Genomic DNA, 27,044 nt, shown 5'->3' on the forward strand with positions numbered 1-27,044 from the left:
TAATCGATTTAACTAAAACGAGCTTATTAATCACCGTGTAGATGACCTAAACCGTATGTAACGCAGACTTCAAAACGATCTCGAGTGATCCCACGCCGCGTACATCTTATACTATACCTGAAGCATATTATAACATATTATACGTACACCTGATTCAAGGATATTGAAATATGTTTGATATTTTTTTAAGTAAGATTTTCGGTTTTTCTTATTTTTAGTGAAATACACAAGTATTCTCGTCATTATTTTTTTTCTCTATCATTAATATACATTATCTCAACTAATATTATTATCATTATTACTCTTAATTACAATTATTCAGAATCCAACAATCGCGACATCATCAATAACAATTGTGATCATGACTATTTACATAATTACTACTGGCCTGGGTCCCATCGGATAGATATGTCATATATCGTAGAAAAAAAAGAAATGAAAAAAAATTATGACAGTTAATAAAAGTGATATAGCTTTATTTCTATTTACACAACGGTTTCTTTTTTTCATTCTAGATTGTTCTTTCCATTTCGACAGTACCTTTATTTATAATTATATATTGTAAAAAAGTAAGTATGGAATTATTGCACTTTTTCGAAACAATATCAGAAGACACAAGCAACAAGAGTGAAAATCTTGAGACACGGTCTACTCGTTGTATTTTTCTCGAGCGTTCGAGATAATGTTGATAAAAAAATAAAAATAAAACGAAGGTATCTACTGGCCGTTAAGTTTTGATCGATTATCGAGTATTAGCAAACAGCACTAGATATTTGTATATGGTACATGTATATGATTTAAAATTAGTTAATAAGACAATAATCGTCAAAGTTTAAACAATATAAAACGGCAATATGTGTACAGATTTATAAAATATGATGTGTAAATTGTATCCACTGCGGGTAATTAGAGAGCACCGCGATTAATATATGTATACGCAATCGTAACTATTTACAATAAAATATAAATATTAAAAACTAAACTTAGAATAAGAGACAATTTATAATATACCCACTATGGGTATTGGTAACAACGTTCGTTTTTGTATTTATTCATGAAATCGATATCGATGAATAATCAAATAACTAAAATGTCATGGATGTATATTTTACATACGTGATCTCGATGACCTGATTTTACTGAACAAATGTACATGTACACACCTATAGCAAGAATTCCCTAAGCCTTTGTGCAGGTCAAATCTATCGGTGCGGGTCTCCGTTTAGCCGCGGGAGGACTTTCTTCGTCGCTAACATCGTCCATGTCGATATCTTCCCCCCTGCTCCGCGATGACTCGGGTGTACCCAGTCGCCCTACCGTTTCCAAATCTCCTGAACTCGATAAGTTTTTCATCGAGAGATCGATGGGGTTGTCTTGAGGAGGTGGTGGAGTAACCGCTCCATCTAAATTTGGACTAACACTGCACCTTCTCGGGGAATACGTCTCAATATCATCGTTATCAGAGTTCGTTTTGATCGATTCTTCTTCAGGCGATCGAGCCGGCGGTGGAGTTCTCTGACTTTTCAGCACAGCTTCTAAATAAAATCTTTTGGTGTAAGCCAATTCCGAAGCCTGCAGATTGTTAGCGATGTCATCGGGAGAAACACGAGCACCGATCGAACCGTTGTGTTTGTGCGCGAATCTGTTGTCGTTGTTATTGTTGTTGTTGTTGTTGTTGTTATTGTTATTGCTATTGTTATTGTTATTGCTATGACTATTGTTGTTGTTGTTGTTATTGTTGTTATGACTACCCCCCACTCCGTGAATTCCTATAATACCCGAGTGTTGTAAAACACCCGGAGGTACGCAATGTCCACCGATAAGAGAATGGGGATGAGGTGTACCTTGAGGAGAATGAGCACCGTACAAATGATAGGGTGTAGGGAACATGGGGATACCGTGAGGTGGTAAAAATCCCGGAGGAATAAGCGGCATTCCTCCCAAAGGGAAACCGAGCGGGAGTCCGAGCATTTCTTTACTCAATGCTGACAATTCAGCAGCTGCAGCAGCGTGGTGAGCGTGGAGTGGTCGAAAACCTGGATGCAAATGGCTCATGGCGTTTCGCCTTTCGGATACGTCAACGGAACTATCGCTGTTGTGCGACTCCGGTGAACTTATGCTCGGGGATGTTGAATTTTTATAATCGTCCAATCCCAACATCAGTATTTCATCCTTTCGCTGGCCCAGATGATGACCACTCATGGACGCGGGACTCCTTTGGTTTTGTTGTTGATGGGATTGTTGGGACTGTTGGTGTTGCTGTTGTTGCTGTTGTTGTTGCTGCTGTTGCTGCTGTTCTTGTAGAAGACAGTGGATCTTGAACCAGTTGGAACGACGACCGTATCGGGAACCAGATTTCGACATTCCAACCAGCAAACATTTTCTCAAACGACAAGCTTTGCAAGCAGTTCGATTCTTCTTGTTTATCACACACTCGCCGCCATTCTTACACTCCGATATACTGCTCAAGTTATTGTAGGAACGCCCGAAAAATGACTGTAAAATAAAAGAAAGAAGGAAAAATGATAATCAAAAATGATAAGATAAAATGGAACATATAAATAAATAAAACATCTCTAGGTTTGACATTTCAAATTAAGTAGAATAATGAGATGAAGAATATATCTAGCCGGTATAATTCTGACAAAAGTTGCACATATTGCATTTCTAAATCTGGGTCAACTGAAGAAGCGACAGCGACAGTTGGAAATTATGAAACTTTACATGGCCAAATTTGTCGTTTGAAAATACATGCTCCGGGTACGAGGGAGCGAAGATTTTTCAGGGTTTTAATTAGCCGCGGTTAATATTATAATACACGCGCCGGTATCCCTTGGAAACGGTGTATGAAATCCGAAGTAACACTTTTAAGAGATCCTAGAATGGATGAATGGAAACACAATGAAAGTGAGATCATAATTATTACGTTGTGTGTATATTCGCAATCTGGGTTACGGTATTCCACAGGTAAGGCTAATTCTGTGCACCCACTTATGGCACGTTTTAATGTACCTTTGAATCGCGGTGAACCTGTGCCTGATGCACTTTGTAAGCTTCACGAATGTATTAATTATCCGTGTTAATTAGAGTGTCTCGACAACGTTGAAGGTCGGGTTAGCAGCTGCTCACCGTGTGAATTTCTATACCATTATACCTTCGTCTGTATGGATATAGATTAACACATAGATCACCTTATCTACACTCTCATTGTTCAACTTTCTCGCCTGCTATATTATTTAAACAAATTACACGAACCTACCCCGGGACGAAAATAGGCAAGAGTTTTGAAATACTTCGCATTTTTTATTTCATTCTTATTCTCCTCACCATGTTATTCGTACAAGGAATTTTGGCACGCGTCGAGTAATTAAACACGACCGGAAGCCTACGATTTTTCGGTTGCCGAAAGAAAAATTGCACCGGTACAATCATATACGCATAATGATACGATCCCGCCGTACGATATGTTTCGGTTTCCACATCTAATTTTCTTCAAATTCAAGTAAATGGTTCAATTTCAAAAGGTATTATTTGTGGAAGGCGAGGAGAAGATCTATATCCGTTAATAGGCTATTCGAGGGGATTTATATCGCGTGTTTACATAATTACCGAAATAAAGTAGGAGAATCGTACGATATATTTCCTCCAATTCAATTGTTCTGAGTAATACGCGATGTACATATCGTTTCCAAAATCAGTACAACTTTGTAATAGCCTCTGTTACGAAAAACCTATTTAGGATCATTTAATCTCGAAAGCTGCATCTACCGATTCAAACCACGTGCAAATTTCCCTAAAAATATGTAGCACTGTACATATGTGTACGTGCACGTATATAAGATAAACTTGAGCATGTATTTCGTAGGATAATGTATTTAGTACATTCGCGGTTCTACTGTCTCGAAATTAAGAGCCTTCTCTCGCTCTTCATTTCTTCAGATGATGTTTTGGCCCAGTGATCTCGATGCTCGCCTGCGAGACAACTCACCTATTGTTATTTGTTACGCCGCTAGTTGTACATACACACATATATTTATAGAGAAACAATCTCGTAACCTCTGCACAACAATCAGCAATACAGCTAGCTGTTATAGTATACCTACTTAAATAAAGTATATGCGAGTCCGACTCACACAGATGTAATTATATTTATATAGTCGTATAAATATACATTTATATCAGTGTATATGTAAAAAACTGTTCATCGTTCTTTTATGACACAATCAAGAAAATCCTAGCGTTACGTCTCCTAATTCCCCACTACCGACTGTAATATACCTTATATATACCGCCGTCGTTGAATGCAGTAGACTGAATTCAAGTTACGTAATTAAAATAAGAAAAAGATAAGAAAGAAAAAAAAAAAAAAAACCGAACAGAACCAGAAGGAAAAAATTATAAAGTAATGACTGTAAAACCGAGCGAATTTAAACGAGGGTCAGATCATGAGTTCGAAATATTCGGCAAATTTGAATACTAATTCGCAGTTTATTCTACATCATGTAGTTTTTTGATTCTATTTCTCAGTTTGTGTTATTTTATTTCAACTCATTTTATTTTATTTCATTCGCGGGATTTCGAATAAAAATCTCTGCACAGCGGCGCACTTTCTCGAGAGTGTTTAACCTGTTTAAACGTTTGTTTAGGCATGCGTGTCAATTATTTTATTGCAGTGTTATATGAATTATTCCCATTCGTAAATCTTACGACGAGCAATATAACGTCTTACTACTCGTCGCGTGCAGACGTGCGGACCTACTCTTCTGTGCGTCGTGATCGTCGGAAGTTGGCTACTGGAGCTTAGCTAGTAAAATAAAACTATAATAAATTAGAGAAGGAGAGAGAAGGAGAGAGAAAGAGAGAGAGAGCGAGAGAGGGAAAAATAGAGGGAGAGAGAAAATGAGGTATAGAGAGGAGGGTGACATGCTAGAGTGGGCCTGAAAACGAAAATAACGAAACGAAACGAAACAATACCGTGGCGGTGCTACTGCGGGGTGACGTAACCGTTAACTAGGGCGGAAACAATTGTGGCGGACAAGTGCGAAGCACCGGAAACCGCCTTTCAAACGGTTGAAACTCACTGGAGCCTAGACGGAGCAAGTGAATATTATAATGGGAACACTTGTACTCTTCAACACTTTTATTTGGGATATCGATATCAACCCCTAAAACATTACGTACTTCACCTCGGCTGATTAATTTCGAAAATCAAACTGACGGTGAAACGAAAATTCTATCCAATCGAGCATCGATGCTCGAGAGATGGGAAAATTTTTAAACCACTTAATACCAACCTTACAACCCTCGCAGGTGAAAGCTCCGAAATGAAAACCTGCCGCGGGTTCGCCGCAAACCTTGCATTGCTGGTTCATCTGAAAAAAAACATAAGGAACAAAACTTAGACATTTTTAAATTTGGAAACAACAACAGGTGTACGCAAAGGAGAACGATTTAAACAGTTTGCATTTTTGGCTAAACTTCTTTTTTTCGATCAACGAAATTCGTATTTTCCTGTAAAATTGGATGTTTCGTTGTTTTGTCTATGATTTTACATTCTTATACCTGTACAATTAACTGCCTATAGACAGACCAATTGTGAGACGTTACATGTAATAGTTAAAAATTGTTGTAGACAGTGTCTCCTGCGATCCGTGAACCAAACAGAAATTTGAACCGCGTCAATTGCCAGATATTATTTGCCACCTTACCACATCGCTCTCTATCTTTACTACGAATATAAAACAGTGTTGTTTATCCCAACTTTTTTATCCTATATTTATTGAATTGTTTTTTAATTATTTTCTTTCTCTTTTCATCATTTGTATTTTGTGCCATTCTTATTCAACTCGAAATTGTTCACGAGGTGTAACATTTCGGGTGTATAGCTGTCTATAGATGCATTCAATACATAGATACGTACATTCGGTGTAGTTGCGAAAAGTCTCGTGAAAAGTGAAATTCAATACGCGATCAACTGTGTACACAATTATTATGTATAGAGTTTTGTCGCATTTATTTTTAAATTTTCTTGAATCTAATTGCTATCTAATCGATGACTCATAGTACAGGTAATACAGATTAGCAAATGGATTGAGAAACATTTTCGCCGACAGAGGATAGTTAAATAATTAAACGACTAATTTTTACTTTCGGGGTGAACTTGTTAATTAATGAAAATTCTATGAAAATTGTATGATATTATTTTGGATGAAAAGATTGAAATTCAATTAATTTCTTCGAAGACAGGGAATCACGGGGATCTGTATAATCGTAACTATTGCAGACAAGTATATGAATCATCGCGCACTGGATTTATAGACTTTTTCTTCGGATTTTACGTGCAGTGGATTTCCACTCGTGGGAATACAACCTGCAGCTATGCGGAAGAACGCGTGGGATGTGAACGAATATCGTTATTTCGGAAAATGACCCGGAATTCGGTTAACCCGTTATCACCTGAGCGAGTGTTATGAATCAGTGACAGATCAGTGACATTGTTTTTCTGTCAGAAAGTCGGCCTCGTATGGTTAACGGTTTTCCCCGGTTTCAATTTATTCGTGCAGTTCAACATCTCGGCTTCGCTTAGCTGTATCTATCGAGCAAATGTAAATGATAAAAGCTAACAAACCGATCAGTTTCTGACCAGGCTGTGGACCCACAGTTACATACGTAAGAGTTCGCTTCGCGGCGACTACGTATATCGAGTGTAGGTCAGGAGGTGACACCTTATATTACCCACCTCGCCTAGAGAATACCCGTGTATACCTACGTGTGCGTATTCAAATGTATGCTGCAAGAGTAAAATCTCGAGGCAAAGCCGTATAAATGCTTCTTTGAATGGGTTAATCAAATATCTCCGAGACGGATGTGTCTTTTCCATTAGCCAGAATTTGCTTTTGCGTTTAGCGACAGTCCGTCATCTATGAAAGTCTTGTCGCGTATGCTCGTCGCATAGTTTCGGTCGACGTATAACCGACCGACAATCTTCGCGTTCCTCAAATTTTGCTCCCAAAATTTATCCGGGTAAATGAATAGCGTGTGCGCATAACCCGAAATCTGTGTACTGATACACGGTATACGACAGTTTAAATCTGGGACACTAGGTACTGTTTTGTTTCGGCGAGCCCCAAAGCGATTTTTAATGCCACCGCCGAGTTGGGCACATACGTAACTACTACATACGTACGTACATGTACGTACATATGTATTAATAATTCCCATGGTCGAATCTCGAAAGCGTCCCGCTGCCGCGCAACGACTCACAAAACTCTAATTGCACGACCTGCAGCAGCACACAGAATATTCCACGTGCACGTACGCTGTATAGATAACTGCATATAGTTACACACGTGTGTTTAATAACCTGGTGCAAGTTTGTTGGTTAAAACAAAAAAAAAAACAAAAACAAAAAAATCGAGAATATTATGTGCGCATAGTATATCTGACAATATATTACGTGTGTATCTTTTGCATACTGCATTAATTGCACTTCAGAGAATCATAACGGAAAAAGTTTCATCCCGCGATCGGACTTATATTCCAATTAAGGTAATTAGCATAAAATATTGCACATCTTGGAGTACCGTCGAGAATCCAGATATGATTTTTCGAACCGTGGATGGACCCTTTTGTTTCTTACTTTTTTTGTTTCATCTGTCCCAAGGGTTTTGACGTTATACATGCACGCGATTACCGCGGGGTAATAGCTGAATCGTTGTTATAAATCACATCGGGAATAATTTCGCGACCGATCGCGCATATCTGCAGCAATAGCAGCGGCAGCAGCGGCAGCAGCAGCAGCAGCAGCAGCAAATGATCGTTGCAGTTATTACACTTTTGCTGGTAGTGGCGGTGCTCCTGTTGCTGCTGCCGCTGTTGAATATCGCGTTATAATTCTCACGGCTTCGGCGTGGTATATCGCAACTTACGACAAGGTCTTTCTCGGCACGATCTTCGATCTTGATTATCGGACTGGGAATTAACCTGGCAATAATTTCCTTGAATCATTGAATATTACCGACGCCTTTGCCTCTTTGCCTTTGCCTTTGCCTTTGCCTTTGCTTTCTTTCGCACTGCAGCTGCAGCATCGGCAGCACGGTGTACGTATATTATACACAACTAGAAATGTTGCAGTCATGAACCGCAGCAGATATACGCGGTGTGAAACTCTATTTGTCTTGTCTATAACTGAATTCCATTCCATTCCTTAATCCACGATCTCCTTAAGATCTCTTTCCACATCATATCCATAAGATATCCCAACTCGAACCCTATCGTAGCTGATAAATAGTTTGAAAATTAAGAAATTCTAGTTATCCGATCTGGATCTATATAGAAAACGTGCCATTTTATTGCGACTGATCGCATAAATGAGGGATGAGGAAAACAAAAAAGGTCAAAAAATGACAGAGTAAAAAAATTATACGGTGATAATAACTTCGGGTTGCAGTCGCTTGTTTTATTATTTTGAGTCGTTTTTCAAAGGACTTAGTATAGCGTCGCGAATTTCGGTAAAATTTGGAAATATATTTCAGGTCATTTTTTTCATTTTTTTTTTTTTTTTCTAGTTTCTTACTTTCTTGTTTTCTTCCTTTTTTTTTTCTAAAGCAAAAGGGCACTGCTGCACCTTTTACAATCTACATATATACATACATACACATCCACGTACATAGAACATGAGTATTCCGATGGTAATAAACGCACGGGTATAATAATTGTATTCAGGACAATTGTAAAAAGTTGGGTTCTTCAAGACCTTGCAATAAAGATGCAGTCGTGCCGGAAAAAACCGTTTGCCATGGTGGGTATTATAATATCTGCATACATGCCGCATTGCAGCCGCATGCTGCTGCTGCTGCTGCTGCTGCTGCCGCTGCTGCTGTTGCTGCTATATATTATATACTGGCGTAATTAACGCGCACCTAAATAGCTGTTAGTGCTAAGGATTATATTATATAGCTGTGACGAGGGTGGCATTTCAAAATCATGATCAAGTTCTTTTTATTTTCATTAGCTCCGATACGCGTACCCAGGTACAACGTTTTGGAAAAAAAATTTGATGAAATATGAGGTAAAAAAAAAACAACTCAAAGACCAAAAATAAAAGTGCCGATAGAAAAAATCGAAGAATACCCACTCGAAAAGATCTGCTCAAATCGGCAGATCTTTTTAAAGCCTGATCATCTACACGAGATAAGTATATCTACTTTTTTTCGAGTATACCAAAAAACTAACCCTTTAAATTTTTTGTCAAATGCACAAGAACTCACCGTATCTGATTAGGTTTCGATCAATTTTTTTTTCTTGTTTTTCCGTCACCGTCCACCGCACGAATTTAGTAGACAGTTATCGCTTACACGGTGTCCGCGGTACAGCTTTTTCGTATAGTTTTTCACCGTGTATTTGTGAGTTCGATTTGCCTTTTCGTTTTGAATGTTTTTTTTTTGGATTTTTTATATTTTGCTTTATATTCTCAACGATGGGTAATCCATTTTTGTTCACTCAATTTGAACGGCGGAGAATATCATTTTTCGAATATTTTACAATTTTATTAATCATATAACGTGAGCTCCTTTCCGACGAGATATTTCATGGACATAAATTCTCCAAGCGACGGCAGATAGCGATGCACAGATCCATCGATTTATTAGCACCGACATGAAATTTTTTAATATCTTATCACGGTTAGCGTTACATCGATGTTATTTTACGCATTTGTTAAGAAATTATCGTATGGATCAAGATAAACGAGGATCATTTCCTCTGAGTTTACGATTGGGACGAAACATAAAATTCACCAATCGAAACTGCACCGTGGTTTTTTTTTGTCTTTCGTTTATTCTCTTATTATCACTTGAGGAAATTGTTATACCGATCGCAACCGATCGCTCAGCAATCAATTTGTTGATTTCTTTTTTTCCGTTCGTTTTGCGATTATTATTAATTTGTTTCGATTAATATCACAGGTGAAGGCAGCCGCGTGAGTTCAGTTGAAAAAAATAGTAAACTACGATCCTGCGTTTTCAGTTAATCATCACCGTTTATAAGATACATAAAATGATGATAAAGCGATCGACGAATGATGAAGAATGACCGGCGCTATGTGCCCCCTCGATGAACGATGGGTGAATGACTTTCCTTCCTTCAGGGGGTGTCCACCTCTTTTTTCTTCTTCTTCTCCTTCCTCTTCTTCTCTCTCTTTTTTCTCCTCTTCTCTCTCTTCTTTCTCTTCTTCTTACGTCCTCCCCGCCCCTCAATTTTTTCAATTCAAAAAATACACCTCCACTATTAGTACAACCAACTATCGATCGACGACGAAGAAAAAAGTAGAATAAAATAGGAACCGACACGACGAGAGTATCCGATCCAAGATCTGTCACGATTTTTCAAAAACACATCGCTTTTTACTTCCGTTCCGGAACTGACGATTTTACTTTCATTTTTATTTTTATTATCCTCAATTTGTCGCAGATAAAAATTCGTTCTCTCTATTAGTCAACGTCCGGCCCAAACTGAGGTATTATTTTTACGTACGATACAGTTCGGGTTAATTTGAATTGCGCGTACGTAATACGCGTGTATATTTAGTGTACAGTTTTGGCTGGTGTTTCGTTGGGGTTATACGCGCGCGGGCCTCACCGGAGAAGTGTAGGGCCCATCCAAACGGCACAGGTGAGCACGGGCTGTCGCCTATAAGGAGGTGGAGGAGGGAGGAGGGAAGAAGAGGAGGGGGTGGGAGGGAGGGAGGGAGACAGACCACTCTTGTGGGACTTACCGATGATGCCCGCACGATTGTGGGCATTGCGATGGAGGGGAGGATTCGTAGGGATGAGGAGAGAGACGCGAAACTTTGTTAGAGAAAGAAAGAAAGATGGAGAGAGAGAGAGATGAAGAGAGATGGAGACACTCATAAAGTTAGAGGGAGGGATAAGAGGGAGGGGCCTATTGCACAGATTCCATCGGCCCTCAAGGGTGATCGTCGTCATCGTACCCGTCATCGTCGTCGATTATCGTGATAACGCGTGGGAAATGATACATTTACGTATAAATTTCACTTATATACGAAGAATCGTGCGGAACACGTGCCAGAAAAATACGTGTATCCGTATCGTGTAAATGGTGTAGGTCTAATAACATATTTCTAACAACACACGATGATAATTACTTCCGATTCTGTTAATGAAAATTTCCGACCATTCTGGTATGTCGATTTTTGAACCGATTTCGTCGCTTCGGGCTCATATATTGAAATTTTGTATGTCAATCGTTTGCGATATGCCCTTAAGGCTGCGGGCGCGGGAAAACAATTATTACAATTATGTGTCCATGTTGTACCTGCGTTGTAAGCATGTAGGAGAAAATTGGAGAGTTTTAGATATCGATTTTCAGAATAATTAGCTACCCATTGGTATGGGGTAAGACTGCACTCAGGTTAACGTAATCTGGTTCGATAACAGCTCTCGATATTATTATACGCGTACCGACAATGAGTATACACATTTGGCAATGGAAACTATAGGTATTTGTCAAAGTTCAAATTTTAGAAACCCTCTCTGGATATAAATCACTGTATTTAATGTCGTCTACCCAGCGTAGTGTGCCGCAGCATATATATTAATTATAGCTCGTGTTTGCCATAAACAAATTACATAATTTCATACCGTGGTATACGGTACTCGTATTTATACTTCTGTTTCTACAGTTGAAACCTAATTACTATATAGACCGTCGTCGCGGGCAAGAATTGTTGAAATATTATGAAGCGACATTAACCAGACTGTGAATACATTCGAGCGATTGTACTATATTCACATTATATTGATGCGGAATGAAATTTTATTCTTGAAATCAGGAGACCAATTCCAAGTAAATCGATCGTACAAGGGAGATTCTCTATACCTGTGAATGGCGGTACGTTTGACCGATATCGTAGTGAGGTACGAATTTTTAAAACAAAAGATCGAGGAGGTATATTTCGGGTCGATGTAATATAATGAGGTAGGTTCACCCCTGCATGGGGTATATATGAGGGGGGGAAATTAGGATGGGATGCGAATGTTTTCGATCGTAAAACTATGATGGTGGTTATTGTATCGACCTCGAGTACAATTGTAGAGTAGGTACTATGCTGTTGGTACTTTCGATTTTACAATACCCATAGAGGTGAGGGTATTTTAATTAAGAATTCTTACACCGTGAAGAGGGTATATAGAACGTATTTATGTATTCAGATATAGCGCACGTTCAACGTGTACACTAGTTTCTAGTCAATTACCTACCGAAATTACTTATTGCAATGTATATAACGCATTCCTAACCCCTGCGCTGCAGAATTTAATTTCCTGCTTCGAAAAAATTATTGCTCGCTTTATGATCGTTAATACATAGGTACGTAGGTCTGTATATTTCGAAAATTTTCAGTGGTCAACACACTGCAAGGTCAAGAATAAATAATGTGCAAACTTTATGATTTTTTGAACAAATTATTCATCGAACCGAGAAATCACTCTATAACACCTATCCATGCCGCAGTGTAGGAGCAATTAAACTGAAAGAAGAGAAAAAAAGGTATCAAATTGCACAAGCGTTCACATAGAGCATTGAAATCTTCATTTTATTCCGCAGTCTACATGGAAACATGAAATTACAGCACGCGGTAGGTAGGTACGTAGCGACGAACGACGGGAGATTTCAATGCGTGGACACGACATCCCTAAACTATACGGAGACTTCAATGCCTTCGCTTCGCCGTGTGTATAAGATACGGCGAATGGGGGGAAAGATTCTCTACCTCTTGCCACGGAACAGTGGTTAGAATCGTAATCCAGAGATGGCGGCACGTGAATTACGCGGATTAATATACAGCTTCTAAATATAACTTCAGATTGAAAATGAGATGATCCGCGGTATGACTCTTAGATTTCATGCGCGAAAATTTTTTGGGCTGAAATTAAACGTCCCGATCAATGTAGAATTTAAAAATTTTTATTATAGTATTAATTATCCTGAACACTTTTTACAACGGCTCGTTGGTCTAGGGGTATGATTCTCGCTTCGGGTGCGAGAGGTCCCGGGTTCAAATCCCGGACGAGCCCCGTGGATGAATATATTTTTGCCCGTTCATGACACTCCTCTTTTTTCCTCTTCCGGATGTGGATCGCCATTAACCGCATACTCGTATCACGTAATCATCAATTAACGGAATTTCCAGCGATTCACAAATTCTCGTGACGAACCTTGAATCATCGCGATGCTCTCGCACGATACGTATATGTACCGGCAATCTAGACCATGACGTTTAAATTCTTCGAAAAATGTCCAGCGAAATGAAATCAGACCGGTCGAGTCACCCGTGCATCCGCAGAGTTGTAAGACATTTGAGAAAATTCGCGATATGAACGGTATTTGGCACATCGTGCATCAGAGTGTACCGCAAACCTGCTGCACCGCAATTCCGGATGCGTGCATTAAGCGATAATTGAGGAAAAGTTCTTCTATTTCTTCCACTTCGTTCCGTTTAAATCCTTCTTTTTTCTCTCTCTCGTACTTCTGATACGCTAAACGCACGGTTAGTTTTAAACACGACTCTCCACTCACGATCGGAACGAACCGTATGTATAGCTCTGATCCTCGCCAGCGATTTTACTGTTGTAAGAACGTACATACGGTTAGTTAATTAATTGATCGATAATTTTTAGGTTCCCTTTTTCTTATAGTGTAATAATTGGGATTAGAATTTGAAAGATTGACCAATCCACGTGCGTATCCTTGTACAGATGTACACACACGTGAACCCATACGAGCAACGGTAAGAAATATATATATATTTTTCTTCTTATTTACCTGTCTGACCTGATTAACAGGACACTTAAGTTATGACTATTTCTGATCCCTCTTTCGCCTCTAATTCATCCGAAGGTATTAGGAGACAGGAGTTAGACAAATCAGCCTACTACTATATAAGCATAGAGAAAATACGCCCGCGGATGCGATGTACGGACAAAAGCATCTCTATAATACCGCTTTGAGCGTTTAGTTTCTAACAAACAAAAAAGAATTGAAATGAAAAAAGAGAAAAAAACGACAGTAACAATAATAAGAATCACAAGTATATCATACATATGTATAGCTATGTGTGTAAGCAGTTAGGACTCATCTTCGTCGCGGTCATATTATTTGCGTCACATACGTATGTAAATACATACAGGCATACATGTACGGGTATAACATAGTCGGGTAGACGCAGATGTATGAAATATACATAGAAATCTTTTCTAGTTATACATACGTAAGCAGCGTCTAATAAATCGGATCCGTTTAACAGAGTTTTCTACCAATTTGGTCGTATGCGTGGGTTATACTCTCTGCAACATTCTGCCCTAGGGCGTCAATTGACTTCCAACCTTACGAACTACTATTTAGGTCTCATCGTTTTTAGTGTGTTTACAATTTGAATTTGAACCCAATGAGCTGCAGAATTTTTCTAACCAATCGGTAAGTTGAGCGCTGCCGCTGGTTTCTCTTTTTAATTTTATCAACTTTTTAATTTTCACGCGCACCTACGTGTGTATGCATGTAAAATGCAGATCGCGCGACATATGTTGTACATTGTACGTATTTTCTTTTTATTTACGACGGTCAAAAGCTCGAAGTTTCACACGCCTTCTTTATTCACATATCCAGTGTTTTCTTCTACAAGCATAGTAACGGTAACGGTATTATATTGAGGAAAAAAATTAATACATTAATAGTATAGGAGAATGTAAAGTCGCTATAAAGGAAACTATAAGAGAAACTGTTGATCTATCGATCGTTATTAATCATCGAAATTAGAAAAGAACTTTGTATTTCTATTTTATACTACCCGTTTCTTTTTTTTTTTTCTTTTTCTTTCATTCTCATTCTCATCCATCCTTCGTGTAGGTACAATAAAATTTATTGAAACGAAACGCTATGTGTTCCTCTCTTCTATTTTATAACACTCGCGCCTATAAATCGCTTCACAATTACATTTAAAATACCTACAAGATGTAGAGACCAAAAAAAAAAAGAAAAGAAAAAAATCAAAAAGAAAAAAAAAAAACAGTTACACTCGTGTATACGGTTACTTCGAAGACATGGCTAAAAAAATTTCAAGCGATAATCAATCGCTGTATGACAAAATTATAATTTCTGCATTAGCAACTAGAATAATATCAAATTTAATATTCCGATTACCTCCGAGCATCGAAAATATATTATTTTCAAAAAACTGAAAATTTTTGCAACCTGGAATTTCGCCACCCATTCACTGAAGCTAATTATATGTGAAATATTTATTTATTACGAAATTAAAGTCTTACGTTAGAATACAGACGACAGTAATGATGAGAAATAAAAGAATTGAAAAAAAAAAAAACAAACGAGAACTGAGAAAAAGACCACGCAGAAGAAACAAGTTTTGCTGATCTTGTTCGTGATTTGAGAGTGACAAAGAATTTTCTTCTAATTTTTTATTCTCTTTGTTTTTTCGGGCCTCCCGGTATATGATACGTTGCGACGACCACACTTTGAGCTAAATGCGGCTTATAAGGATGAACGCGAAGCACGAGCTATAATGTATGTACATTCAATATAAGCGACGCGCGCGTTAACGACTCGTCATGACGTTGATCAGGTTTGAAAAGCGTCGAGCATTTGCTCCCGAGTCCTGTCATCGCGTGTCAAATACCGATAAACGAAACTCACAGATGCTAGAAATATATTTTAAAATACAGCTATTATCAGATAATAGATGATCGGACGAAATCTTTCCCTCGCGGGCTCGATATCGTACCTACTGCAGTGGGAATTTTTACGTATATGATGGTATATTTCGTTGTATGATTTACGCGTTATGAAATTACCGCTGATAAAGTATGTAACGAGTAAAAAGTTTCGTACATACGTATACGAGCACATGCCGCAACCTATGTTCGCGTCGTTGTTTCAGCCTATATATATGTGACGATGGTAATAAAGAAAATAAAAAATGGAATCGTTGCAAATTTACTTGATGTGTAAATGTATATACATATATATATATACATACCACGCATACGTGGTCTTCAATGTCGTCTGCGGATATTAATTAATAATAAAACGTTCAAGGAATATGTATTACGTTATCATTATAATAGTTATATTTTTTACACTTACGATCCTTTATAAGGACATAATTAGGCACGGATATACAGACTGCAGCGGACCTGTTAACGTAATTATAACCAATTCTCGTCATCGCTTATGGTTGTGCAGGAGTATAGGTGCGTACCTACAAAACCTATAAAAATCCATCACACGTGCATTGAACACGGGACAACAATCGTTGCTAATTCATGTCGACAGAAATCTATCCTAATAGACGTGCGTCCTCAAAGTACGCGGGGAACGAAGAAAAAGGCTTGAAACTTCGCTATGAAACTACTGGATACAACCGCGAGAAAGAAAGCAAGACAGAATCATTGAAAAAAAGAAGAGGGAAAAAAAATTGATGCAAAAAAATGTATGAGAATGTTTTGCTACATATTGCGCAATTAATATCTATGTTGGTTTATTTATGCTTATTTATAGTTATCTCATTATTTATTTTTTCTGCTTTTTTTTGTTGTCGTTCGTTTTTTTAAGTTTAAACGAGGACGTTTTAGGTTGTTATAAAAAAAAATATGTGTGTACGGTTAGTACATGTATCTTGTAGACGAAAGATATTATTATAACAAGAAGTTGCGAGCTGCAGGAGAGAAAATGCTACTGAAGTATAGGTACTGACCGTCATGTTACACCGAAAAGAACGTTGTGAAGTACCCGTACTCACGTCATTCGTTGATATCCAGAGGGAGTTGGGAAAAAAAAAAGGTTTGAAAAACATTGAATAGAAAAAATTGAGTAAATGGAAGAAAAAACAGAGGAGTCATGAACGAGCCTTGAACCGGAAATCCGAGGAAGCAGCAGCGACTGTATCGCGAAAGAGAGGAAAAAAAAATAAACACTCAAACCAAAAAAAAATGAACAGGCATGAAGTACGCATTTACCTTGATAGTGCTTCTTTTGGTGATCGGAAAAAATTCATTACTCTTCTTCAACCTGCTGTACGTACATATCGGAGACGTGGCTAATGTTCGTTATGTGATTATGATGTACGGAATATTTATGGTAAAACGTATATATATATACATGTGAAATATGTAAATTCATCTTTGAGCTGCATGTACAAATTATCAAAACCAAATAAAAAAACAAACAAATGTACGTGAGGTATAATAATTGTGCAATCACGTACTCTAATTGTAACCGCGCGTCATCCTGCAATGTACGTACAGGAGGTTCTGTTCTAGCGAATTTAAACTTGAAAAACAATCGTTGATTCGACAGTTTTTTGAAAGTAACATCGAACCGATATCCGAACGGATGAAATATCTCTTAGCGACGATCTTGCGGAATGATTCGGTGATCTGTTTCTTTTCATATTTTTGTTATTCTCGTGTCGTTGGGCGTTTCGGGTATTTGACTGCTTTTGAATGAAGTCGCATTAGTTGGATACGAGTAACGCGATTCCCGCTGCCGAGATATGTTTTATGTATAGAGAAATAGTGTTGTGCAGCAGAAGCAGGCGGCATCACGGTGCAGTTTAACCGGTTGTAAAACGAATCTCTTATACTTCACCAGTAAATTCAAGATAGAAAGGTTCTTCGAATTCCACGAATCTTATACAGCCACTTTGACACGTGCCTCAGGGCGATTATCGTACAACTATATAACTATACATATGTATACGGATATATATATATATGTATATATATATATACGTACGTTTTCATAGGTGCAGGCTATATGCATATGTGTTTCCTATTCCCTATCGTATATTATCACGTTTTGACCCCGTGAACGGCGTCGCGACGCCGGACGTTCGCTACAAATGCTCGTGGAGCCATAGACTAGAAATAGAAATGTGAAAAGGGAAAAGTTCCTCCTCGTACTTCTCTTCTTTCGAACGCTAACGATTTTTGGAATTTCGCGATTATGTCACCGTGACTAGTCGATCACGGACCGCGTATAGTTCGGTGAAATGTTATAGATGGTGAATTGAATTTCTAGCGGTACGTAGATATGCGTATATTTAGGCGTATTCATAAAGGATATATACATATCGCGTGCTACAGGAATCTAGAAGGCAGCAGCAATAGCTACAGGGCTATATCTACCTTGCTCGACTCGCGGACAACCTCAACCGACCTCTTACGACCTCTCCCACATTACCTCACCGCGTGTGTGGAAGGAAACGCACTCCACAAGCTATACGACCATAGCTGCAAGACCCGCATAACTGAGGCGGATGCTTTCTCGTATGAGGTGAAAAAGAGAAGAGGATGAGGAATGGAGAGAAAAAATTTTTGCCCCGAAGGCTTCGACGTATGGACGAGGACACATTTTCCGCAAAATTTCTTCCCACGTCCCTCTGGTAATAATTGAACTTGAACTACGCTATTTGTTCACCTATTTCGAATTCCGTGTCTATTTTTTGAAATAAATCGCTACCAGCTGGAATACAATTTTTGTGCTTTTTTTGATACTCTACAGACGAAAGATCTCGGTCCGTTGATGCTTGAAAATGATTTTTCTGACCTGGCGAAAGCTCAATTTTTCATTAAAACAACGTACCTTGCTCAAGAAAATAGTTTGAAAAAAAAAAAATGCAAGGAAAACAAAAATGCAAAACCAATAAAATTTCTTCACTCACATCCCCAGATCTACGGAGAACAGGGAACACATTTATCATAGAGAATGAAATTTTGAAAACTTGTAGGTGAAAAAGTTTGAGAATGCTAGAGAGTAGGTTGTGTGTACAAGTTGAAAGATGATTGAATAACCTTAATAACAGCCCTCAAAGATCGTACTTCATTTTCTAGGTACATCCATGGACGACTTTTTTCGCCCTATGCCGGTGGTCTCTGCGACCAGTCCTCGGTTCTTCTATCGTTCACATTTTGTTTTGCGTAAATTATCTTGTGTGTGTGTATACGATGTATACTATATAATAGAAGATTTTATAGGTTACGTGTTGAAGGGGTTTTAAGGATGTCGATAAAGATCGCATGTAGCAAGTCGGTTAAGACCGTAAAACGTGAATAAATTCATCCTCCGCATCGCATAAAATATATGATATCACGCTTCAAGTTTGCGGAAACGTCCGTATACGTATATAGGTAGCACATAGATATTTCAAAATCTCGGTCTACACGGTCTTCAAGAATAAGTAATCAATCGCCCGTGTGTTTTCTATTCCATTCCATTCTACTTTATTTCATTTATATTCTTTTTTTCTCCTCCAAACATATTACCGATCGTACGTGCATGGATTAAAAACATAAAAAAAAAAAGAAAAGAAAACAAGAAAATTAGGTCTTTGAAATTATACGCGTTCTAATGGAGCGATCCGTGCAGCGAGAATTCATTCCCGCTCATCTCGTCGATCTTTGAGGTCTTCATCAATCTCAGGACATTGAGGGATATCTAACCTTGACCTTGAATATCACTCCACGTCGTACAAGACTTTGCTAATAACAAATCTAGATGCCCATATATAGAGCTTCATATAAATACATTAATTAACGACGATAACTCGCATCATAATTTCATAATACGAAGGTTAAAAATGTCTCTCAATCCAGAACATCATTACCTCTGTATATAGATAACATTCCTAATGATTCCTACCTTAGGTATGGAACAAAAAATGAAACACCATCTGCAATAAATGATCGTTTATCACAATAACAACGTACGTTGACGATGTATATCCTGTCACAACATTTGAACCGATAATAACACCAACAACAACAGCAACAATCATTGTGATAATAATAAATTACGTGTACAGTCACACACACATATATATATATATATATATACGTGTAGAATGCAGATACACATATGTACATGTACAAAAATAAAGAGTCAGTAATTCATGTAGTTATCGTGCTAGTCTATTAATTACATCTGGAGTGTTAATTACACGTGTTATATATGTAACCAGAGTTAAAGTTCGAAATTAAGTCACGTATGGGTAGACCGAGGTGGAAGGAAGGGATACGCGTACATAGTTATACGTATATACGTACGTTCGTATTATGTACATAAATGAATGCGGTGCAGGAGCAGCAGGTTCGCTCGTGTGCGTGCGATAGGTTGCACATGTGAGGGTATAATAATATACGTATACCGTACGCGAGTTAAAAGTTGCATCGAAGACAAGCCGCTGCGCGACACGAATTTGCATATACTCAACGCATCGTTCCGTGAAGGAGACCGGGTATACGCGCCCGCGGTTACATAGGAAATTCAAGTGTATATACCTACGTACACGTATATATAATGTATATAATATAAGTTGCGCGCGCGGACTCGACGGAATTCGAGATTGATTTATAATTAGTGGAGCTTAAATTGTCGCCTACTTCATCTTCTATAAACTTATATATCTCGTACGCGCTCGTACACCTATACACGTTTATAGAAATAAATGCATTTTACCTTTTGCTCGATTCGTCCGTTCGCGATATCCAGTGAATATAATACACGTTAGTTAATGCGTGTATATTTGTATTATAACATGTGTAGTCCTGCGCAACGATCTTATGATCAGCAATGTTAAATATTTTGTATATAAATATATATATACATATATACGTAGAAACGCGTGTACGTGTACACCTATACATCCATACGTAGCAAAATTGCACGCGGTTATATATCGCGCACGGTTGAATAAATTATGTCCTCTTACATAGAAACATGCGTAAACGTCATAACTTATACGTTTACAGTGTTGAATATTTACATGCAAATATGTGGGAACTCGCGAATACCGACATGAACATCGTCACAACTTTTTTTCACTTTTTTTACTTTCCTTTCGTTTCTTTTTTTTTTTTCTTTCCTCTCATTTTTGCTTTTTATCTTCACATCTTTCCGTATCATCTCCGTAGAGCCGACAGCAGTGTTGTATCGTTTCGATCTACAAAATTTTCGATCGAATCTGTCAGACCTGCGGATTCTGAATTCAATTCATTTCTCGCTTTCAAACGGGTAATGTCGCCACTTTTCATTAACGTAAAAATTGAACAAAATTGTGACGAAAATGAAACATAAAAAATAGTAGCAATAATTCGAGGGTGTGATCTTTCTCTCGTTTTAGATTACGTTCCAAATACTTAAGAATTCCGATAATTTTATGCAATTTGACAGAAAATAATAGATCAGATAAAATAAAATTTAAAGGAAAAAAAAAATTGCGCAACGATGTAGGAAGAGTAGGAAAGGCGTAAATTTCTCAAATTTTTCAATGTCGCAGCACCGCCTTTTAGTTTTGAAAATTTACGAGCTATTTAGTAGATTGTAGATTCATACCTATACATAGAAATATTTGATTCAATAATTCTGGCGCGGCGAAGTTCATTGTCCGTGTAGTTCGACTATGTGTGCGTGTATGTATAACGTTTTTTTCTCAATAACCCGCTATGGACGTTAAAAGTTGGTCACCATCATTTTTACGACCGGCTATTCCTTATTTTCTTGTCGGTATTAAGATAACAGCTACGGGTGTATAGCTGACCACAGAAATCATTCGTAAGCTGAGGGCGGTCTTTCGATACTTGGAAACATTTTAGATAAAGTTTAGTAAAAAATGCGTTTGTACCATCAAACGAATAAAAATTGGAATTAAAATGATAGCTGGATGGTTTTAAAGTTTGTATAAATATCGATCTCAAAAAGTGACGTTGCTCAACGGTTGGACGGATTATAATCAGAATCGGTCGAATGTCATGAAAATTAACCGACGAAAAATAATTATAACAGTAAACCGAAACACAGAAGCGATACTTCGATCCGAGGAAAAAAAAAATCTTCTCTCAAATATTCTCTCTCATCAAATCTCGGTTCGATTTCATCGAATCGCTCGAGGATGAGTCTATTAGCTGTAGATTACAAAAGTACGTGTACAGGTATAAATAATATTTATACGAAAACGCGTGGGTGTTCGCTTGTCTTCGATCTCTCGATCTCCGTGCGTAATTCTGACGTTCGCGTAGATCATATACCGCGTGGTATACATATGTATGGAATTATTATATACACCGGTGGCACGTATGTGACCCCTGAGTTCAGAACGAACGAGCTATGTGTACAGGAACTGAAATTGTTTTATTTCAATTTTATACCGTATGTATATATATAATAAATATTTATATTAATTATTTGCTTGCTATTTTATCCAATTTTCAAAATCTTAAAGCTATAAAGCTAATACGTGCGGTTTAAACACGTGCAAAAGCGCGAGAGGAAAAGGAGGCTGGACGGACGGATGGCCGTCTGACTGGGTAGTTTAATTTTCACGTTCTCTCCATTTACTTTATACCGACTCTCCTTCCTCCATATTCCTCCCGTATCCGCGTATTCCGCACCCGAGAGCCGATTCCACGCAGCACCTCGATTTTCCTTGCGTTAGGCTAATGGAGCGGCGCCATGGACAGACAATTAAATAACGCTTAAGTATACATAAAGGTTTCTATTACGCTATCTCCTGATGTCCTTGACGGTAAATGTAGACCCTCCTCAACCGGCGTCGAGCAGATGCGAGATCATCGAGGGCTACGCAAACTCATTCCGTTCGCGATGGATGAAAAAAATTGACATTCGTTCTAGCAAAAATACTCGGTAAAAATAGATTTCTATTTCGACCACCTCTGACACTTCCGACCGGAGATATACGTGTATGTGTATATCTCTTGCGGACCTTTGCGAATATCGCAATCTGCACACATGGGATAAAAAGTGCGGAGGAGTTTTTAAAATTTATAACGGTTTTTCAGTTATTCCCAGATCGTCTGTTACGAGCTCAGGCGGTTTGTCGCGTATACGCGACTACAAAAATTAATAGCTCGTGTGTTACGCGAACGCGCGTATAGGTGTACGTGTGACACATTATAATAATTCCGAGTCGGGATAATAGAGGGTTTCTTTATTTTGACAGGGAAAAATTTATAACTCCATTTTAGGACTCCCGGTTAGCGTTTTCATAAATATATGATACAAGATATATGGAAAACGATCGTACACGTGTATGAAATCTGCCCGCAGGAGCAGCGGCCGCGCAGCAGGGCCCTTAGATTTAATCCAGGGCATCGCCGGAACTTTATGCAAAGTTATAAAGGCTTTGCATAATGTCATGTGTTGGTTCTACCGCCTTTACACTACCCGATGTCGTATAAAGAAATTAATATCGTTCGTATTCTCGAGTAAGCGCGACAAGGTTGAAAAAAAAGATCAACAACATTGAAGAGAATAGAGGAGCGGCGGAGGAGCGATGAAAAAATTAAAACGAGAACGGGCCGAGGAGCGAAACAAAAAAAAGAGCGACGATGAAGACGTCCCGCTGGATAGGGTGAATCTCAGAAGGATACAAAAGGACGGGGTATTTAATTCCTATTAAGAGGCGTGAAGAAATGGAGACCGAGTAAAAGTCGTATTGCACTCCGCGTACGATATCCGGAGCGATGCCTTTGGAATGGAAATTTTAAAAGCGTACATTCGTCAAGATTATATATCACCCGATTAGGGGGATGCTACCGCGCGCTGACGCGAGGGCTGTTTCTTAACGTCCGATGGGACCGGGTCGCAAGATTAAAGAAAAGACGAACACGCATAGAAACAAAATGGAGAAATCCGAAAAGCTCCACGTGCAAAGGAGAGAATACGGACAGCCATATGTTCGTATTGGAATTTCACGAGTAAAAATATATAACAGAAACGTAAGCTATGTGGAGGACGAGTAGTTGGTCTCTGTAGCATGAAAAACGAAAGAACGAAATGGGCGATCACGTATGTAAATATATCCGACTTTTACCATCTATTTTAAATTACCCGAAATTAGCCGCATCGATATTACATAAAAAGATGAAAGAGTGAAATAAAAAATCTCAGGAAAAAAAAAGGAGCAGCATTTCGGTCCCACGGTTTCGTCTGACATTTAGTCAAATTTTAGAGCAATTCGACGATTTATTCACGAGATTTTTATCTGAATTTAATTTATGTGTTATTGCCTGGATGTTGTTAACTTATACATTTATATATATATATATGTATATATAGATATGTACGTACGGCAAGAGGACGTTAGCACCGTGGGTTGTATATCGCGCGCGTATAATGGAAATGAGTTGACTCGTACTACTCTTATCTCATTTCTTTGTGTCGGTATACATATATATATATATTCATAATGTATAGTTCTCATTTGGAACGACAACGATTTGGACCAGAGATTGAAGCGAGGTGAAAAAAAAAAAAAGAAAAAAAAAAAACTCGGTCCGCACGATCATCGCGTCCCATTAGGAAACGTCAGAAATTGGTCTAATTGGTCGGTCGATTTATTTGCTAATGAACGCATAGGTATGATACATTTGGTGTCTCCATCCATCGGAGGAGACGTAATTAAACGAATCAAAGCGATCGTTCCTCTCTCATAAGGTTGCAATCGCGCGTTTGAATATTATTCGGAGTTTCACGTAGGTTTTCTGTTTTTATTAATTTTTTTTTTCGCATTCCCTCAATTTTTCGATTGAATTGCGTAATTTGTTTATCCGATGTATTGACGTATACGGCGCCGGGAGTATTACATGACGATTATATCGTACAGTGTAATGGTCGGTTAATTAATCAAATTTCGAAATTTTCACATGATAAATTCATAAAATCTCGATACACATTATTGAAAAATAAACGTGTTCACGTATACGTCTAATCAAGTGATTACATTCGTACGAGTTTCTTCACGCGTGTAATAATCTTCGAGCGATTTATTTCCGTTCGTTTATAATTAATTTATAATTGACCTGCATCGATATTAATAAACCATATACGTGTTCCTGGATGTGATAAAGAACGTTTCGTACACAATGCACAATTCTATGTACATACGTATACGCACGTGTACATATAGGTAATAAAGCGAGTGAATATGTTATACGTTTCTATAGATGATCGCGAACAAAGATCAAATCACGCAAATCGCTGACCATTGAAACACTTACGGATGGTTCGTCGTGATATATTTATTACTTGTGTAAATCGAATATGTATTGTAATCATCACCCCGTTGAATCGACTCTAAAAATATAGTTGTGTTATTACAGTCGAGGTTGAATCGGGTAGCCTAAATTAACGCAATTGTTAAATCAAGGTCAGGATTTAAGACGTACTGGAAAAAACTGAACTCCATATACCCAGATCTTCAGCGTCAGCGATCTTAAATTATATATAATATCTGGTTACGTAACATACGGATATACGCGCACAACATATTCCTTTAATATGATAAAACGAACATCGTGCGAATTCAAAAAGGCTTTGTGTATCAGTTGGAAAAAATTGAACGTTTTTTTATCGGATCGGACATTCTCTTATTTCTCTCGCCAGAAGAACGCGTTCAATAATCTCACAATAATAAATAAGTATGATTATACACCGCAGTGCATTAGCCTGGGAAATAATAGCGCAGGCGTATGTGTAGAAAATATATATTATCAGTTGATAGTTCCTATCTAGGCCGATGAATCACACTCCTAATATGTTGTAGAATTATGCGACCCACAACCGGAGTTCCAGAACTCTTAATTTCATCGCTCATCAAGATTCGCATACCTTTTTAAAAAGACGAAAACAAAAAGAAAATCCATCTCGAGTATCTGACAGGGTCTGGCCGAACAACATTTTTCACGAATCTCTGTAAGAGGTTAATCTCCATTTTTCGTTTTTCCAAAGCAATTTTCTAGCGCATCAATTATTCTTTTTCTCCGCGATAAACTCAGAGTTTCTAGGAAACCTCAAGATGATTTTTCCAACGAATCGATCCACAGAAAACACCCCTTCGGCTAGGACAAATACGCGAGGATAATTTTCGTCCGGAGATTAAGAAGAGATTTCTGGATCACGATGCAACAATGTAAAACTGCAATAGAATCGTTAAAATATGCGCTATTCTTACGGCGTTCAGTTGTTTCTGTTGCTGCAGCAAAATAATCGCATCGAGCGCGAGGCCTCTGAGTGTCCTTGCCTGTCGCCGGAAGCGTTACCTTATTCCTTACGTCTCCTCCCACCGACTTCCGCCACCGTTTCAAAAAGGAAGAAAAGAAGAAGAAGAAGAAGAAGTAAAAAAAAAAAAACAACTCGTGGAAATTATACCGCGCGAGTTAAACTTAGCTGACCTAAGTGAACAATGTTTGTTTCGTGAACGGTGAAGATTGTCACACCCCACCCCGCCCCCGCCTCACCCCTGGCATGCTTTTTCCCGACATCGATCAAAACCGATGATCCTTCATCGGATTCCGTGGAATTCCGCTCTTTCTTTTCACGTGCCCGTCGAGGTGTGAATAATTAGAACAGATGAAATGAAATGTGAATCCGAAAAAGTTGTAGCGGATGATTTTGGAAAAGAAGGACCGAAAAAAGTATCCAAGGGTTGTAATTTTACAGCCGGTGCGATTGGCGTAAAAAATTCATCAACACCAATCGTGGTGAGAGTGGACTAAGAGTATAGATATCGCGTTTCTGGGGTACACGGCTGTTACATGCATGAGGTGTACAGCTATAAACATAAATCCCCGGAATCAGGATCAACATGGTCAGGGAAGCGTGTATCAACCTCGTCGACATCCTGTCTGTTTAGGTGCGGACGTGTGTGTTTATACAGTTACATACGTACGAAAATTATATTTACACACGCGTTACACTCGCGCGTACGTCGCACGTACGTACGAGCGTAGGGAGCTGGTGGCGAGGAGGTATTGCGACACCTGCAACGATCGCAGCGGCACCAGCAGCAAAGGAAAACGGCCATAGGTATAATAATGGAGAACGTAGTCGTCTTACCTGGGCAGATCCACGCGTTCTGCAGCAGCAGCAGCAGCAACAGCAACAGCAACAGCAGAAGCAACAACGGCAACGGCAACGGCACAAACGGCAACAGTTAA

General features: G+C 38.5%; 1 protein-coding gene and 1 non-coding gene across 3 annotated transcripts; one reads left to right on the forward strand and one right to left on the reverse strand.

Annotated features, from left to right (window-relative positions):
- Window positions 1-178: 178 nt before the first annotated feature.
- Window positions 179-26,962, reverse strand: LOC105689313 (knirps-related protein-like). Of its 2 annotated transcripts, none has more exons than XM_048649215.1 (3): window positions 26,944-26,962; window positions 5,295-5,372; window positions 179-2,496 (listed from the first exon to the last, which is right to left on the reverse strand). In XM_048649215.1, exons 2-3 carry the CDS (start codon window positions 5,370-5,372, stop codon window positions 1,180-1,182), a joined length of 1,395 nt encoding a protein of 464 aa, XP_048505172.1. In that variant the 5' UTR covers window positions 26,944-26,962; the 3' UTR covers window positions 179-1,179. The 2 variants fall into 2 exon arrangements, with proteins under 2 accessions (XP_048505172.1, XP_012261650.2); XM_012406227.3 differs by lacking the exon at window positions 26,944-26,962 and adding an exon at window positions 9,270-10,660.
- Window positions 13,023-13,094, forward strand: Trnap-cgg. Its single transcript has one exon. It is a non-coding gene; the product is annotated as a tRNA-Pro (tRNA).
- Window positions 26,963-27,044: the final 82 nt, after the last annotated feature.

This window comes from Athalia rosae, chromosome 2 (genome assembly GCF_917208135.1).
Source record: "Athalia rosae chromosome 2, iyAthRosa1.1, whole genome shotgun sequence".
NCBI classification, from domain to species: Eukaryota; Metazoa; Arthropoda; class Insecta; order Hymenoptera; family Athaliidae; genus Athalia; species Athalia rosae.

Coding starts and splice junctions, on each gene's coding strand:
- LOC105689313 (XM_048649215.1), bottom strand. CDS start 5,372: ATGAACCAGCAATGCAAGGTTTGCGGCGAACCCGCGGCAGGTTTTCAT. Junction 2,497..5,294: donor TCACCTGCGAGGGTTGTAAG/GTTGGTATTAAG, acceptor TTTATTTTACAG/TCATTTTTCGGGCGTTCCTA.